Genomic DNA, 18,723 nt, shown 5'->3' on the forward strand with positions numbered 1-18,723 from the left:
TTTTCTGTGGTGCCCCATAGGGACCTAGAGAGAGTACATACACTCTTACAGTTCTGTTGTTCTTTTCATTGATTTTCTAGACTTTATTAAGTAAATAGTGTATTTTCTGTAAGTAATGGTATTTTTGTATTATCCTATTCTCTTGTTTCTTGCCTTATATTAAGTAAATTTGAGCTGTATATCTCTATCTTCCTCTCTGATACCATTGTGTCAATTACTCTTGACTCATGGTGCCTATTGACACCTGGTGGTTGGTATAAGGCCCCACATCCTGTTTTCCTAGTTTAAATTATATCTTCACTAATCTTGGTCTTATTCACTTTTGTATAAATTTAGAATCAATTTGTCATTTTCCATAAAAGAAAGTTTGGAACTTCTGCTTGTGACTGCAGAAAATCTGTAGTCTTCTGTTAGATCTTCTTTAAAATCTTCTCTATAATCTTTCCTATCTGATGTTAGATTTATTTCAGATACTTCAGGTTTTTGATGGCATTACAAATGATGTTATTAAAATTTTCATTTTCTGTTGGTGTTGATATATGGGATGCAATAGATGGTTGCGTATTCATCTTCATCATCCCTGCTAAACTCCACAATCAATTTCATTAACTTTAGATTCTTTATATGTATAAAATGTTATCTATGAATTACTTGTAGTCTCCATTAGCATTTTTATTTTAGACTTTTGCATTTGTAAGCATTCATTCTTCAGACAGGAGAAAGTATAGTGGAACAGATTGATTTATGGATTATTATGTTCTAGGCTTTTGCTAAAAGCCTATGTTTATAAATGAGATTTGTTTGTAATATTCTATTAGATTGCTGACTTTGTGAAATTTGGGAATCAGAATCATCCTGACCTTTGCCCCTATATTTTAATGTGTTAAAGAACTTGCCTGCAAAGCTATCTGGGCAGTAGTCCTATTTTTGTGTTTATGTTTGCTTCCTTTTCCTTTATGCTCTACAGTATTAATTTTCTTTCCACTTTTGTAGTGGCAGGATATATTAGGTAATTGGATTGCCAAAGGAAGAATAGTTTTCATTTTAGAAAGGAAAAGAATAAATAATAAGAATCACCTTTCCCTGTCATTTTTCTAAGTAGTGATTTATACTTCAATTCTGCCCCTCTATATTATATTCTGTTACTTATAAAGAAATTTACTTATTTTGATGCTGGGGATTTGAACCCAGCATTGAACTTATGCATGCTAAGCATATGCTCTACCACTAAGCTATACCCCCAGCCCCACAAGATTTATTTTCAACCCAGATTTTTAAAGTATTGCCCTAAAATATGACAGATTTGGTTGTTTTCATAATAATTTTAAATTCATAAAGCAGAGTAGATTTTTCTTAATATTAGTTCTTTTTAGATATATATGACAGTAGAGTGTATTAGACTTTTTTGATTATATATTTTAGTAGTGGCTAATAGGTCATTTTTTGCATTCTTTATTAAAATAGATCCGAACAACAAATATACTTTGAAATGACATTTAAGTAATTGTAATTACGTAGTTGTAGTGTGAATAAACGTCATTTATGTCAAAACTGTTTCTATGACTATTAAAATAGGTCTGAATGACACAAAAAATAGAAAATTGTATGAAGGTAAGAATAGTTTCAAGGTCAGTTTATTTTGGGAGGACTAAGAGTTCATCTAAGGGTGGTTTTATGTATTTGCCTTGCCCCTGATACATAATCTCTTTTGTTTTTAAAAAACAAATTTTCATTATATCATAAAATAATATCAACTCTATCTTAGTAGCCAATTTATATTACCACTTTCTTATGTTAAATGTGATTAGACAAATGTCATACAAAGTCACACTATATAGATAAACCTAGAACGTAGATCAATTTCTTCCTCTTTTTTTTCTTTTTTTTTACTTTTGCTGTCACATTTTCAGATTCCAAAGTGTTTCTGAAAAGCTGCATATGGAATGCAAAGCAGAAATGGTGACACCTCTGGTGACGAATCCTGGACACGTTTGCATCACAGACACAAACCTGTATTTTCAGCCTCTCAATGGGTACCCGGTATGTAGACCCCAGGGTCGGGTACAGAGCTGCCTCCATCTTTGAACTTGATTTTTCTGGGATCTTGACTTCACAATTACAGTGTCCTCACATTTTGCTGAGGGTCAAAATCACCTGCCCACTACCCTTACCAGCACCTGTGTATTTTGCAGGTTCCCTATGTAATCCTGGAGCACAATCACCAAAGTTTAAGTTCCTTCAGTCTATTTTAGGTCATTCTAGAGTCTCTTGATTTTAGTATTGTAGAAAGAAACCCTGCTGTTCCTGATTTTAAGTGTCAATGGAGATTTCTACCTTTTTATTAGAAAGCACTGCTGGAAGAGACCAAGGAAATACACTACCATTAATAAGAAATGGATGTTTCCTGTATATTCACTTATGTGTATACATAGGAGGGTATTTCTTATTTCTCCTTAATCACAAACACAGCAGATCTGAATAAGGATTTCTTTTCTTTTATCTTTTTATCTTTTTCTTGAAGAAATACTATGAACCTGCCCTCTTGGTTAGCATGGAGGAGCATGTAGAGATGCCACTTTGGGGGCTCCTTCTATGATCTTTGAAACAATCTTCTCTTTCACAAGGACATTAGACTCACTAGGCCAGAAAGTATACTCAGATTTCTTCACTAAAATCTGTAAAGAGTTGTTGCAAATAAATAAATAAGAGTTGTTATTTCCAGAGAATAGGCTTCTTTTTGGGATGGTTCATTTAAAAAAAAAAAAAAACAAAAACAAGAAATCCTAACACCCTCTGGCAGTGCAACTTAGAAAATTGAGAATGTTTTCTGCCATAGAAAGCAACATCATGAAAATTCTCCTGATCATGAAAGAACACTAAAGCAGCTTGTGCTGTGTGCTGTTTTAGTCAAGGATGGTGCTATACCAACTCCCTCCACTAGGTGGTGAAGCATACTTGCTAAGTTCTCCAGTAGATGGTGCACATGACTGGAGTGGCGTTTTCTAATAGTGAAGTGAATTGACTTGGCTACTACCATTACTGTTGCTTAGCTCTTACCCCTTCCAGATCTGAGGGCCAGGATCCTTTACCTGACTTGGGATCTTTGAGGCATTTAACTATTGCATTACCTGACCTCTGCAGGCTCTTCCTCCCTCTCACCTGGAAGCAGGAATGTGGAAGCATTGCCAATTGTAGTACCTCTTGATTCATCTCATTTCTCTCTCATTAGTGCTTTAAGTTCTGGAGTAACAAGAACATTTTTTTCTTTGTTAAGAAACAGTTCAGAGGCCCTGCCATATTCTGGAGTAATTTAATACACTATAATTGTTAAGGAGCTATAAAACAGGATTCTAAAATAAAAAAAAAAAAAAGTATGTCAGTGTATCTGCAAAAAGATAACAAAATTCCTGAGTTGTTATCTATACTAGTCCTTTAATATCCCATATCATCCAACAATCTTGCAATAACCTTAAAGGTAGCTGACTGCATTGTTACTAGGGGGTTACTGACATGGCCAAGGTCATGAAGATAGTGAAAAATAGCAGAACAGAATGTAAAATCAGATATGCCTTGTTCCAAGTTCACTTGCAACAACACATTGGGGAAGAAGTATTTGGCCTTTTTTTCCGCCCTGCTCTTTCCTGGTATTAAAGAACAGCTTCTAATTGTGTTAAAATGTTGATGTTTGAGATAATCTTTCTACTTTTTAAAGAAACCTGTGGTCCAGATAACACTCCAAGACGTCCGCCGCATTTACAAAAGGAGGCATGGCCTCATGCCGTTGGTGAGTTTGAGTGCAGTTCTATTTCTTGGTGAATGGTTGTCAGACCTTCAGTTTAGCTGGTGGCTTATTGACTTACAGTTCCTTAGGAATGCTTGATAAGTACAGATATGTTACGTTGTAAGCACATGGACTCTAATTCTTGTTACTCTTTCTTTTGGATAAACTTGAAATCAACAAAAGAATAACTCCTTTCTGTAAATAAGAGGTTCCCTTGTGGCAATGTTTCTTTTGTTCCAAGATCTAGAGGTCTAGAGTGCCCTTAAGTCTCTCACCCCTGAGTTCTCAGAGTTTCTAGGCTTAGGCTAAAATTATGAATGCAGATCTAATCCAGCACTCTTCCTTGCCACCTGTTCACTGCAGCTCATTCTCAAAGTAGAATTTGGAAGATATTATGAAGGTAACTCTTCAGTAGAACTGTGGTATAGTCATAGTTAACTTATATCAGCTCAACCTTTGGTCTTGGTGACAGAAATAGATAATATAACCATTTAAATCATATGGGCTGTTCTTCCCACCATTCCCCTGAGTAAGCATATGTCTGAATTTCTGTTTATCTTACTTACTTTAGAAACCATTCCTTACTGAAGGTATTTCAATGTTACATCAATATATAGTTATTTTATTTTCTCCTTGGAAGATCAACCAATGACTTCATTACAAAAGTATTGTGGAATTTTAACTCTCATTTTTTGTGTTTTCAAATTGTGAAATATAACTTTTGCTGCCTATGTAAATACTGATACTACTTTACACTGCATTTCCAGTGGTAATAGAGAATCAGGTAAACAGATACTGTTAAAAATCTCCTTCTCTGAGTACAGAGATCAGTCAGATAGAGAAGAAATAAATATTGATTAAGTGCCTTGTCATTTGCCATGATAATCTCTGTGAGGTGAATGATCTTATATTTTACTAATAAACAAATTGAGACTTAAAGAGTTAACTTCCTAAGTTCCCTAGCTAGTAAATGAAGAAAACCTGAGTTTGAACCTAGAACATGTCTGGACATTCATCCTTAGTCCGTTCCTGCCCTAAATCACCCTTGTCTGCACAATATTTATAAAGCTCATAGTTTTCTGAAAAATAATTATACTTTATTAATTGAATGGGTTACTCAATTACCACTTTGTTAAATATACATAATTATGTGTAGAGAAAGCTAAACATATGTGTCTGAAAAAGATCTTGAAGGCATGGATAAGCTAATTTTGAATTTCAAAGTAATAAGTTCATGAAAGGTATTACAATGCAAGCATTCAACACCAAAGAGAATTTTATAGTTTACTTGAAATGCATGTGCTATTCTCAGGAAGTTTATAAATACAACATACATAAATATAGAGAGACATATCTGTATCCTTGAGTCAAATTATAGGTGGAAAACAAGTTGTAAAAATCAAGAATACAGATATGTGACTGAAAAGTTTTTGTAATTAGGCACTTACTCTGGGATTGCAAGATAAGCCTGGTGCCATTTGTTCTACTCTTTTCTTTCTGAATTACAGGGCCTGGAAGTGTTTTGCACAGAAGACAATCTGTGTTCTGACATCTACCTGAAATTCTATGAGCCTCAAGATCGAGATGACCTCTATTTTTACATTGCCACATACCTAGGTTTGCTGTTCACCCTTCATCTTGTCTTTTCATGTGAAGGTGGTTTAACTCCTGAGGAGCTGGGATAGCACCAAGGAGGAGAAAGATGCTCTATCTAGAACCACCTCCCCATTGGTGCTGCTTACTTCTCATCAGTAACTATAGTTGTCAAAATAATATCTTAAAAACTGAGGGATATATGCATTCATTTTGGTAATAGTTCATTCCACTTGAGTATTTTTAAAAATCTTGATAAATGTGTTTAAATGTTTTTACTATTTTAATGACCTCCAGCTTGAATAGATTATAATGAATCTTCCCAAGTATTTTTTATACTGTCATGTCTTATGGTAGTTTATGAAAACCAGGACTGAATTTCTTAATGTGAGACAGTGATTTATCCAGTGATATGATTGTGATCACTGATTTTAGTCTTAATCACAAAGCTGCAGAACCACACAGAAAGATCACATAAACCTTCTGATTATAGCACCATCAGACTAAAAATCACTTTTCATTAATGATGATTGCTTAACCTTTATTGAATTTCCTTGCCTCTATTTGAGAGACACCTGTATTTTTCTTATCGAGCATATGCTTTTTTTTTAATAAGCTGCATGACTAAAATAAACATTATTTACAAAGTTGCTAGATTACTAGAATGATTTTTAAAAATGAATGTTGGGGTTTTACTAATACTATCTTAATTTTGTTTGTTCTTCTAGCATACAGTGTATCCATTTATGAGATACATAGTGAAGTACATTTTCCCTTACCAATTGAATTTACCCTCAAAGAAGGATAGTTTGCTTGCAAAAAGGAATATATATTATTTTACATTAGGTTTATAATTACATTTTTTTTTCATTCATTGAACTATTTAAGTGAACTTAATACATATCTATAGCTTTGCTACAAAGTTTGCTTTTATTTTTTGGTTCCTGAATTATTTTATTTTATTTTTTCTAATTATAATAAGATTACAGCAAAAAACTCAGCTTCCATGGTGAATCCTAAAATATCAAGTCAAAAACCTTTCCATGATCTAAAACATCTGTCTTCTCTCAAGCCTTCAGTTCCCTTTGAATTTTTTCCTAAGATTGTACTTTTTCAGGAGTGGCAAAGGGGAGGGGGAGAATTTTGATTTTTGAAGACCTTTCTTAGTATCTGATTAGAAAAGATACTTGTTAAAAGTAAATATGAATATCGAATTAACATGAATTCAATTGCTTGATGCATCCAGTAAAAAACTGATAGCAGAATTTTCTGAACAAAATGAAAACCCCACTTGTAGGAGGACAGTTGGTTTGTTTCACACGGTGCGAGTAAAGTTCTCATTGGTACATGTTATCTGTGATTCCATTTTTGCAGTCAGGGGCCTCTCTGGTTCTTCCAGTTTGAGAATTGGTCCTCCTGCCAAAATTTTTTTTTTCTTTAACAGTTTCTTTTCTTTTTCTTAGTCCTCATGTACATAATATGTAATTGTTGACTGATTAGTATTAGTACACCTCTTTCAGATCTAAAAGAAAACCAAAGGATAGTTTTTTTTCTGATTCCATAAAAAGTGAAGATAATAAACCTTCACAAATGACCACTGGTTTTAAAAAGGCACTAGAACTCAGCACATTTGGAATGATGGTTTATTATTTATTGTATAAATATCTGGTTGCCTTGTAATATTTATATATTTGCTCTGTAATTTTATATTTGTTTAGGTTATATTATATTTTTGTGGTTAGATACTAGTAGCTCAATATATTTAATAATTTACCCTCCTAGATCGTAGAGATACTCATGTTCAGCTCCGCTACTGCTTTGTGAAAATTGATCAACAGCCTACTTTTCTTTTTCTTAAAACATGTTTCAGAAATATGTGGGAGGGTCTACATTTTAAGCCTGTAGTTTTTACATACTAAGTGAATACCAGCCAGCCATTTGCAGAGTGAAGTGACAGACCTTTCTTCCTTCAGAGCACCACGTGGCAGAGCACACTGCTGAGAGCTACATGCTGCAGTGGCAGCGGGGGCACCTTTCCAACTATCAGTACCTCCTCCACCTCAACAACCTGGCTGACCGCAGCTGCAATGACCTCTCCCAGTATCCCGTATTTCCATGGGTAATCAGTGATTATTACAGCTCAGAACTAGGTAAATGCTATGCATGGGTTTTGATGGAACTTAGTTGGCAGCGGTCGTTCTTTATTGTTTTTAAAGGAAACAATTCTACTTTAGAATTGTGATGTCATACATGAGCAAATTAGAACTCATTACAGTTTTATTACTTAACATCACCAATTTCTATTCCAAGATACTAGATAAATGTTCCATAAGTCATATAAATGTTTTTTTCCACCATATCTCTTGAAGGAGACACAGAAAATATGTGCGTAATTTTTATCTGGTGTTAATATTGTTTTCTATAAATACCAAGTTTTGAAATATTTAAGCTTTTCATTGAAAATCTTGACACAGTTCATCATATTATTTTAAAATTCCTTTTGAAAATGGTGATTACCAAAAGAAATTTAACTCTTCATTATGTAATATTTAATCAAAGAAGGAAATAGAAATCATCCATAATTGTATAACTGAGAGATAACCATTTTAACTTTGTGGTCTATGTACTTTTCTTTTCCTCCCTCAAATTATTAAAAATGTGATCACATTGTAATTTTATTATGTAATATTTATAATTATATATTGTGAACAATGAGTTCCTTTTGACAGTTCACTAAATTGAACCTTTGTCATGGAAAGAGATAAAAAATTTTCTAGGAATATGAAAATCTATATCTCATAATATTCAGGTCCCTAGTTTTCAAATTATGCTAATATCACAGAATAATAATATTCACTGTCATCCAAACATAGGAAAGACGTCTTGGTAAAATTACTTTTTATGTTTCTTTAATTTCTTCTTCTTTTACTTAGAGTACAGGTTTTTGGTTTTAGAAACCTTTTTTTAAAAAATCAATTTTATTGATTTTTGTCAACGCTGTTACTCTTATATGGATATGGCTAACCTTTTTATGATAGCTTTATAAATAACAAATGCTGTACTTCTTATGAATTTATATCGATTGTTTTAAAAAACTATTGTAAAAATAAAAGTGTGAATTTGAATCAATTTAATAGGATAATGGCATAAGCTGAAGTTATTTGTTCATGTCTACAGATTTGTCAAATCCAGGAACCTTTCGTGACCTTAGTAAGCCAGTGGGAGCCTTGAATAAGGAACGTCTGGAGAGACTGCTGGTACTGGAGGGGGGATTCTTGGTTTTGTGAGCCACAGCCTGTGTTTCCACAGTCACTGAAATTCATTTCTCCCAGACTTTGGGGAGGTGCACCAGGAGTGACTCACTAGATCCTACATTAAGTGGTTTCTCACCCCTTTTCCACCATGAGTGTTCCCCAATTGCATTTTTGATCTACAATTCAGGAAGTAGGAGGGTAACCTGTTTAAGACTTACTGAATTATTTTCATGAAGGCGTTCAATGGTAAATGGCAGAAGGGATGCATGAAATCAGGTCTATTTCATCCAGCCCCAACACCTTTACCACAAAGTGAAGGAAACCAAAATTTTTGTGACAGGAATGCTGTTAGTCACAGTTGTTCCTTCCCTCTTAGAAACTTCTGTTTTTCCTATCTAAGAGGGAAATTAAAGAATGTAATATATCTGTGCCATGATCTCTTAGGCTTTTACCTGAGTCAGTTACTACTTTATAGCCAACACTTAGCCCTGTTTTTCTTCCTATATTATAGACACGCTACGAAGAAATGCCTGAACCAAAGTTCATGTATGGAAGTCACTACTCTTCCCCAGGTTATGTGCTCTTTTATCTTGTTAGAATTGGTAAGATTCTTCAGCATTACCCTCAGTTACATTTTATGTTTCTTCCTGAAATGACTCTATGATCCGACGTAACCTGATTTTTTTCCCTCTAGCACCAGAATATATGCTGTGCCTACAGAACGGAAGATTTGATAATGCAGATAGAATGTTCAACAGGTTTGATATCAATGCCTCCCCATTTTTAACATTTTGATTACGTATGCACAACAAGTTTGTTTTAGAATACTAGACATAAACAAAAACATAAATATTAAAAATCACTACTTCTTATAGCTTTTCCTTTCAGGGTTTTTCAAAACATATGTGTGCATTAACGTGTATATAAATGAGAGAACATATTTTAAATATAGGTTTTTCTCCTGGTTTTTTTATAGCCTATTAGATCTTGACATTTCCCCCATATTATTAGCTATTCTCCAAAATAGTGATTTTAAAAATTATTATATCACATTCTAACATGTCATAAATTATTTCAACTATCTTTCTCTGTTGTTGGACATTTAGATTGTTTCCAGCATTTTATCATTCTTAATTCTGCCTTAAATTGATTATAACTTTCTGAGGGCAGGAAATGAGGGTGGGAAATATTATTTACAGTAATATTTCCTTTAAAAAATAAAAACATAAAGAAGTAAAGTTTACTTGGAATCTCACCATGCTGATATGGTAGTCATTGTTAATCTTTTGGTTTATGTCTATACACATACTTTTAAATGAGCTATTAAAACAGTTGTGCTAATCTTTTAATCTGAATGGGTCCAGTATGTGTGTGTGTGTGTTGTCTAATGGTATGGACTCGAACTCCACACTCATCCCTCTGTGACCCCAAAAGAAGTTACATCAGCTCCCTGAGCCCTAATTTTCTCTTCCATTGAAGGGGGATACTCACTCATGTGGATGTTGAGAACTGTGAGTGAATGAGAAAAATGAGTTCATATAAGAGTAGAACAGTAGTTGTTGCATAGGTGGGTGCATAGGGAGCACTGCTGTTGCTGTTTCTGTAGCTTAGATTTAACATGAGATTTTTTTCCATATTCAGTATTGCAGAAACCTGGAAAAACTGTTTGGATGGTGCAACAGATTTTAAAGAGGTAAGCAATACATACTGATGATTCACAGGGCTTGCGGTTTCTAACTGCATTAAAAAATGTTACTGTTTTCTTTTTTTCCCTGGAACTTTCAGTTGATTCCAGAATTCTATGGTGATGATGTCAGCTTTTTAATCAATAGTCTGAAGTTGGATTTGGGGAAGAGACAAGGAGGACAGATGGTTGATGATGTAGAACTTCCCCTGTGGGCCTCAAGTGAGTACCTTCTTGTAGGGATTGTGTTATGTACATTCTTTACCGAGTAATATTAGCAATTTCAGTGTCATTATTTTCTTGCTTAAGTTTTTAAAAGTAACAGTATTATTTTATAAATAAGTCAATATCTTTAGTCTGTTCCAACCAGAAGTATTCTGAGTCTATGATGTAAAAACATTCATATGTATTTGAGAGAACTAAAGGTTGGAAAAATGATTCTTACCACTTCCCTCTTCCCTCTCCCCACAAAATGTACATTTCATGTGGGAGGGAAAATCTCATTAAGAAATATGCACCTCTTGCCTATCCTAGAAGTTTGATTTGCATAGAGACAGACAAAAGAGAGTAAATGTGATGGAGTCTGCATCAGGTTTTGATCGAGTCTAATCTGATAGGTCCTGAGGACTTTCTCCAGAAGAGCAAGGATGCACTGGAAAGCAATTATGTATCAGAGCATCTCCATGAATGGATTGATCTGATATTTGGCTACAAGCAAAAAGGGAATGATGCTGTTGGGGCCCATAATGGTATGTTATATTCATTAAAATTTCAATTAGGTTTTATTGAGGAGGAAAGCAAACAAAGAAAAATAAGGTTAGAGCAATCAAACATTTCTTTAGCAGAAGCATCTTATATCAAAAAATAGTGGTCACTGGCTCCATGACTGGGTTAGATACAGAGTAACCAAGGAGGGTAGGGCTTTTGCCTAAACAACAACTGCTGCACCATGGTCTCAGTGATCCCTTGGTATCTATGGTAATTGGTTCCAGGACCCCCTGTGGTTACCAAAACCTGTGGATGGTTAAGAGTTCCTTATGTAAAATGGTGTTGTGTTTGCAAATAACCTTACATACGTCATCCTGCATATTTAAATCATCTCTAGATTACTTATAACACCGAATACAATGTAAATTCTGTGTCAATAACTGTTATATTGTTTAGAGAATAATAAAAGAAAAAATCCTGTACCTGTTTAGTATAGATGCAGTTCTTTCTTTCAAATATATGCAGTTGGTTGAATCCACAGATGCGAAATCCACAGATACAGAGGGCTTACTGTACTTTACATCCCATTTAATAATGTCAATTAAAACTTAGTAAAATTGGATAGAACAGCGACCTCAATTCTTATGAAGGGCCCCAGAGTTTCTTTTTAATTAAACAGAAAGAAAGTAGCCACAGTATACCTCCTCTTCAGCTTCTGTGCTTATCTGCCTCCACGTTTCTGTGTCAATAACAAGAAACTGAAGCTGGAAATTCAGACCTCATTTCTCATATGGAAGCGCAGAGTCTCAGACTAAACACTGACGCAGACTCCCCTTAAGGAGAAAATAATGCTGACTGAGATACACTAAGATAACAAGTCAACTAATCAGCCAATTAGATTTTTGTTCATCAACAGATAATAGTTCAAGTTAATATTTACTCAGTTTATAGTAGTATGTTTTGCCAAGTGCAAATCAGTGTCTTTGAATACAGTTTTAAGTTGTTAGATTGCTTGTTTAAATTCTGAACAGGGTGTGAATAGTATACCTAAATAGTACATCTTTAAATAGTGTTTACATCTCTCTTTCAGTATTTCATCCCCTGACCTATGAAGGAGGCGTAGACTTGAACAGGTACTTAAATGTCTATAAGGCATTTCTATAAGTTATAAAATATCTCTACCTAAATTATTAATGTAGTTATTTGAGAGTGTTAACGTATGGAAATTTTAAAATAATTTCTGTCTTGCCTTCACCATTACGTTAGTTATAAAATAATTTAAAGGTCTGTGATGAGGCTTAAATAGTCCTGGCCCATAGTTGCTATTATTATTTGAGGATTAATCTCTCCTGTTGATCTGCATTATTTAAAATATGTGCTTTCAGGGATCTTGAACCTGGTGGTTCACTGCATTATTTGTGTTCTGTTCTAAAGCATTGAGGATCCTGATGAGAAAGTAGCCATGCTAACTCAAATCTTAGAATTTGGGCAGACACCAAAACAACTGTTTGTGACACCGCATCCTCGAAGGATCACCCCCAAATTTAAAAGTTTGTCCCAGACTTCCAGTTATAATGCTTCCATAGTAGATTCCCCAGGTAAGTTTCATAAAAAGACTGTGAGCACCTTCTGTTTCTCCTTTGTGTTTAAGATGTTTCTGAAGATTCTGAAGAGGAGACGAACTGCTTAGAGATGTTTGTTTCTCAGGGGCTGGAGGGCAGCTCAATGGTAGATAACTTGCCTAGCATGTGGAAGACCTTGGTTCAATCCCCAGCACTGAGAGGGAGAGGGAGATGTTTGTTTTTCTTCTATCCTGGTTTTTTTTTTGTTTTTTTTTTTTTTAACTGTTAACTTTAAGATAAACAATTTTATTTTCTGGTAATTTGAGTAAGACTTGGATGTATTTTGTGCTGTTAGTCCCTTTCTTTTCTGTTTTACAATTTGGTGTTCATTGCTGAGCAGTTCACATATTTTTACTTAAAGTCTCCACCATGGCTTCCTCCACCCCTAATTCCTTACCAAACCCACATACAAATATCAAATTCAAACTGCTCTGTTTCTTTATTTATTTTTTGTTATGTAACTTTTGATAGACAGGTACAGAGTTTTCTGTTCAGGCATATGCTAGGTGCTGAAATGAACTTGACCCATTTCTCCTACTTGATATTTGGAAAGGAAGGAACCATCACCGTACCTTCAGCCAGTTATGTGTGTTTTATATCTGACATGAGAGATCCTCAGCATACAGCCCCGGAGGAGGACCTGTGTGGCACCATATGGCACCTTGGCAGCAAATTCACTACATCTCATTTTATCTCCAATTCGGTCTATCCCCAAGCACATCCAGGCTTCTCAGGCTCACAGACTAGAGGAACAGCTTACAGGAGTTACTTGACCCAGGGGTAGCTCAGTGCACTTCTTTAAGATGTTCTGTGTGTTTCACTGGGTTAAATCATAAGACCATAGGATTATCTTGTGATACTGTTTCACCCTGTGCTCTGCTTAGTCACCAGTTGTAACCGTGTCATGTGATTGCTTTGAAGCATGATTGCTCCAGCATTTCTTAAAGCGGAAGTGAAAGCATTTCTTCTATTCTGAAACCCTTGTGTTGATTTCTTCTCTCCTCCTCCACCTCAAAAACAAAACAAAACTTCAGCATTCTTAGGCAGAGGCCAGTTTTTTGCAAAAATTGCTGATAAGGAAATGGTTACTCATTCTTATATTTCCAGAAATTCATAAGTCAGTAGGCAAGTAAAAGCTTTGCAAATTTTGGAAGACTATAGTATTCAAAGGTACCTTTTCATCTTTCTCTACACGATTTCTTTCCTTATCTAACATGGGACTATATCTTAACAAGTACATTTGAAAGCAATTATGATTTTATGAGGTGTTTTGTTTTCCTGGTGGTTTAATTTTCATAGATAATAACATGAATAGGATGCAATTGTCTGATTTAGTTGACTCAGCAATGATTTAATGTAGTCTCCCCAGGTGAAGAGTCTTTTGAAGATCTGACCGAAGAAAGCAAAACACTGGCCTGGAATAACATCACCAAACTGCAGTTACATGAGCAGTATAAAATCCACAAAGAGTAAGGATATCTCCATGCTTCTCTGCAGCCTATAGTTTTTGTAAAAGTCCTGACATGGGATTGAATGTTTTAAACTGAGTTGTGGGGGGAAAGTTTGCTTTCAATGTTGTCTTGATTGCTTTTTATCCTCCCCCCACCCTAATGTCTACAGTGATCTGCCACCTAAAGTTGACGTAGCAAGTGAAAACTTTTGGCACAAAATGATGTGTGCTGGCCCCCCTCAGCTCATGCTGCTATTCCTGCCATCTGTCGATCTGTAACATGAGTTGAGGTCTGAAGACAAGAAATGGTTTTGTACTTCTCAAACTGAACACACTACCCCTAGAATTGTTGCTGATCTGAAGTTAACTGGATTTCACTACATGGTCATTGCAGATTTTATGCCAAATTTTTTTGCAAAAACAGTGGGATGCCACCCATTATGTGAAGCTTTTTATTACTATTATTATGCTGGTAGTCCTTAAAAATCATTTGTTACTAAACTGTCTTTGGTACAGGATTAGGATGTGTAGAATACTCATTCTAATATGTGTTAATGTGGTGGCCATGATTATGTGATGAAATACCAGGAGAAGCATGATCTGTCTTCCTCAAATGTTGAATTTACTGGTAATATAGGGAGAAATGCCTCTTTTAAAAATATTATAACAAATATTAGTGTATACACAAAGAACATGGCAAAGATCATATGAATTTTAAAATAATATCTGTACTTCAAAGAAATCGGGTTTGCTTGGACGCAGAGGGGATGTGTGTGTTCCCTGTACTCCTGTAGGAAGGTTTGAGAAGCACTAACCTAGCCTGGCCCACCTTGCTGCAGGAAGAAAACTCAGGCCTGGAGCCCAGGGTCCTGCTCCATGGCCATCAACAGCCTGACAGTTTGGTGACTGCATATGCCATTGTTCATGGGTGGACCTGTACATGCTGTATGCCTGGCTTCAGGTGCATGGCTCAAACCCAGAAGCATTCTGAAAAGAAATAACTAGTTCTATCCTGTTCATTATTTTAACGATGGCATTTCTTTTCTCAGCTTATCCAAATAGCATGTAGAAAGGGACCTTGTAATGCAGGACATGAATAAACCTCTAGTGTTCATTCATGTGATGTTTAATGACTCTTGAATGTCATCTAGGAGGACATGCTAGAACCAGATAATTGTGTCATTCTTGACAGACCAGATGCCAGAGAAATTGGATTTGGAAATGACACAAGCGAGGTGATATATAATAAAGAGGAGGTTCAGTTATTTTGGTGATGGTCAAATATGGTAGGATTGAAGGAGAAGCATTTTCCATTTGTCAAAAATTGTCAGAAACACGTTCAACAGTGATCCTGTCAGCTTGGAAAGCTAAGAATGGGAATGTTTCCTGGCCACAAGGTATCATCAGATCAAAGACAGATATTGCCAAACAGTGATCTGGTAATGGCAGGTATATGCTGGACAGATCCAGCAAACAAGGTTCAAAGAAAAAATTAAGTAACTTAGTGAAAGTAAATTAAGGACTTGGAACATAGCAGATGTCTAAGTACATGGCTGATAGTAATTTATAAAACGTTATTTTTAAACAGGGCAGTCACAGGGATAGCAGTCTCTTGCAATGGATCTTCAGTTTTTACAACATCACAAGGTATGTTTTCCTACCCAAAAAGAGGTTTAAATAGATTCATAAAGCATCCACATTTCTTTATCTACTGGTTGAACACTCTACTTGCATATGCTGCCTCCATATAAAATAGATTTGGAACAATTTGTTTGTAATATATTATGGAAAATTTCATTGTAGTCAAACACAAAATGAAATACCTTTCTGTTGTTGATAAGTTTTTCCAGAATGAAGATATAGGACAGAGTCTTTTACCCATGTTCATGTTTGGTGGGGATCTTTACCACCTGCCATGGAGACATGCCAGGTCTGCTTGCTGGCTGTGCATCAGCCTAGAAAGGGATGGTAGAGTGTCATGTGCTGTACCAGACATAGGTGTGTGCATTAGCATGTGGAGGTACAGATTTGCTGTTACATTTCTTAGTATTGTCATGCAGCATATATCTGTTTGGGATGGGGTTTTTTTTGTAGGATTTAACTTGAAATTGAATTCAAATATTGCTAATGTGGCTATACCATGTCAAAATTCTAAAAACCCCTGACATGACTTATTGATAAAACTTACAACTGTTTTTCAATGATACATTACAGTTTGGCCATCTTGATCTTAAATAACAAAATGGATTTCTTGCTGTGCATTTCTTTGTTTCCCTGGTAGTCTGTGTAATTATATAATTTATCAGTGTGTCCTGTCCCTTTTATGTTCAGAGCCTCAGTTGGCACCCTAGAAGATATGAAGGTAAAAAGGGTAATACTTCAGCTGTCCTGCTTCAGTGATAAGAAAACCAGTCTGAAAAACTGAGCAACTGTTTTTAATGAGGCTACTTGTTCTTTAGTCCTTACTTATAATAGGATTATGTTTTTCATCCATTAAGTAATCATATCCGACTAAACACTTGCAGGTGCATCAGTACTCAGGTTCTGTTTCCATGGTTTATCATCTGTAGCATTTCATTACCTTCTCCAAATATATTCTCAGATTTTATAAAACAGAATTTTCTACAAAACATAGAAAATGTTGGTACTGTAGACCCTAAGGAACATCACATGCAAGACCCACACCAGCCAGATCAGGGTCCTGAGATGGTGCTGTGGTAGAGCGAAGCAGTCCATGTTTTGCCAGGATTTCCACTTGCTGAGTTTGCCAACATTACAGTGCCAGAGATAATGTTTGTTTTTTTTTTTTTTTTTTTTTTTTTGGTACCAGGGATTAATCTCAGGGGCACTCAACCAATGTGCCACATTCCCAGCCCCATTTTGTATTTTATTTATAGACAGGGTCTCACTGAGTTGCTTAGCGCCTTGCTATTGCTGAGGCTGACTTATGAACTCACGATCCTCCTGTCTCAGCCTTCTGAGCCCCTGGAATTACAGGCATGTGCCACCGTGCCCCAATGAGAATGCTCCTTTATTTTTTTTTTTTAATTCTTTTTTTTTTTAGGCCCTAAAAATATTTTTTTTATTTTATTTTTTTTATTTTAAGTTATTTTTATTGTAAACAAATAGGATACATGTTGTTTCTGTTTGTATATGGAGTAACAGCATACCATTTGCGTAATCATACATTTACATAGGGTAATGATGTTTGATTCATTCTGTTGTTTTTTCCTCCCCCCCGACCCTTCCCACCCTTTTCCCTCTTTTCCCACCCTTTTACCACTCTTTTCCCTCTATACAGTCCCTCCTTTTTCCAGTCTTGCCCCACTTCGACCCCACCCCGTTATGTGTCATCATCTGCTTATCAGTGAGATCATTCGTCCTTTGGTTTTTTTGAGATTGGCTTATCTCACTTAGCATGATATTCTCCAGTTTCATCCATTTACCTGCAAATGCCATAATTTTATCATTCTTTATAGCTGAGTAATATTCCATTGTATATATATATACCACAGTTTCTTTATCCATTCATCAATTGAAGGGCATCTTGGTTGCTTCCCCAATCTGGCTATTGTGAATTGAGCAGCTATGAACATTGTTGTGGCTGTATCTCTGTAGTATGCTGATTTCAGTCCTTTAGGTATAGGCCGAGGAGTGGGATAGCTGGGTCAAATGGTGGTTCCATTCCAAGTTTTCTGAGGAATCTCCACACTGCTTTCCAGAGTGGCTGCACTAATTTGCAGCCCCACCAGCAATGTATGAGTGTACCTTATTCCCCACATCCTCGCCAACACCTACTGTTGCTTGTATTCTTGATAATCACCATTCTAATTGGGGCGAGATGGAATCTTAATGTAGTTTTGATTTGAATTTCTTTTATTACTAAAGATGGTGAACATTTTTTCATATGTTTGTTGATTGCTTATAGATCTTCTTCTGTGAAGTGTCTGTTCATATCCTTAGCCCATTTGTTGATTGGGTTATTTTATTCTTGGTGTAGAGTTTTTTGAGTTCTTTATATATTTTGGAAATTAGTGCTCTATCTGAAGTATGAATGGCAAAGATTTTCTCCCACTCTGTAGGCTCTCTCTTTGCATTGCTGCTGGTTCATCCCTGGAATGCAAGGATGGTTTAATATCCGTAAATCAATAAACGTAATCCATCATGTCAATAGACTTAAGGATAAGAATCATATGGTTATTTCAATTGATACAGAAAAAGCATTTGACAAAATACAACACCCTTTCATGCTCAAAACACTAGAAAAAATAGGGATAGGAGGAACATACCTGAACATTGTAAAGGCTATTTATGCTAAGCCCATGGCCAACATCATTCTTAATGGAGAAAAACTGAAGCCATTTCCTTTAAAAACAGGAACAAGACAGGGATGCCTTCTTTCACCACTTCTGTTCAACATTATCCTCAAAACTCTAGCCAGAGCAATTAGACAGACTAAAGAAATTAAAGGCATTCGAATAGGAAAAGAGGAACTTAAGCTGTCACTATTTGCTAATGACATGATTCTGTATAAGAGGATCCAAAAAACTCCTCCAGAAAACTTCTAGACCTCATCAATGAATTCAGCAAAATAGCAGGCTATAGAATCAACATGCATAAATCTAAAGCAT

The 18,723-nt window shown here is 35.5% G+C and overlaps 1 protein-coding gene across 3 annotated transcripts in view; it reads left to right on the plus strand.

Moving 5' to 3' along the window:
• Nsmaf (neutral sphingomyelinase activation associated factor) overlaps positions 1-18,723 on the plus strand; it is a 52,280-nt gene that overhangs the window by 25,467 nt on the left and 8,090 nt on the right. For 2 of the 3 annotated variants that reach the window (XM_047516250.1, XM_047516268.1), the window contains 14 exons: positions 1,911-2,040; positions 3,713-3,784; positions 5,290-5,398; positions 7,348-7,524; positions 8,552-8,631; positions 9,140-9,230; positions 9,323-9,386; positions 10,270-10,321; positions 10,414-10,534; positions 10,930-11,061; positions 12,111-12,153; positions 12,455-12,618; positions 14,003-14,111; positions 15,681-15,739. In XM_047516250.1, coding sequence (XP_047372206.1) covers positions 1,911-2,040; positions 3,713-3,784; positions 5,290-5,398; positions 7,348-7,524; positions 8,552-8,631; positions 9,140-9,230; positions 9,323-9,386; positions 10,270-10,321; positions 10,414-10,534; positions 10,930-11,061; positions 12,111-12,153; positions 12,455-12,618; positions 14,003-14,111; positions 15,681-15,739 — 1,403 coding nt within the window. The remainder of the gene's footprint in view (positions 1-1,910; positions 2,041-3,712; positions 3,785-5,289; positions 5,399-7,347; positions 7,525-8,551; positions 8,632-9,139; positions 9,231-9,322; positions 9,387-10,269; positions 10,322-10,413; positions 10,535-10,929; positions 11,062-12,110; positions 12,154-12,454; positions 12,619-14,002; positions 14,112-15,680; positions 15,740-18,723) is intronic. The other variant, XM_047516260.1, reaches the window with a different exon arrangement.

Source organism: Sciurus carolinensis, chromosome 1 (genome assembly GCF_902686445.1).
Source record: "Sciurus carolinensis chromosome 1, mSciCar1.2, whole genome shotgun sequence".
Taxonomy (NCBI): domain Eukaryota; kingdom Metazoa; phylum Chordata; class Mammalia; order Rodentia; family Sciuridae; genus Sciurus; species Sciurus carolinensis.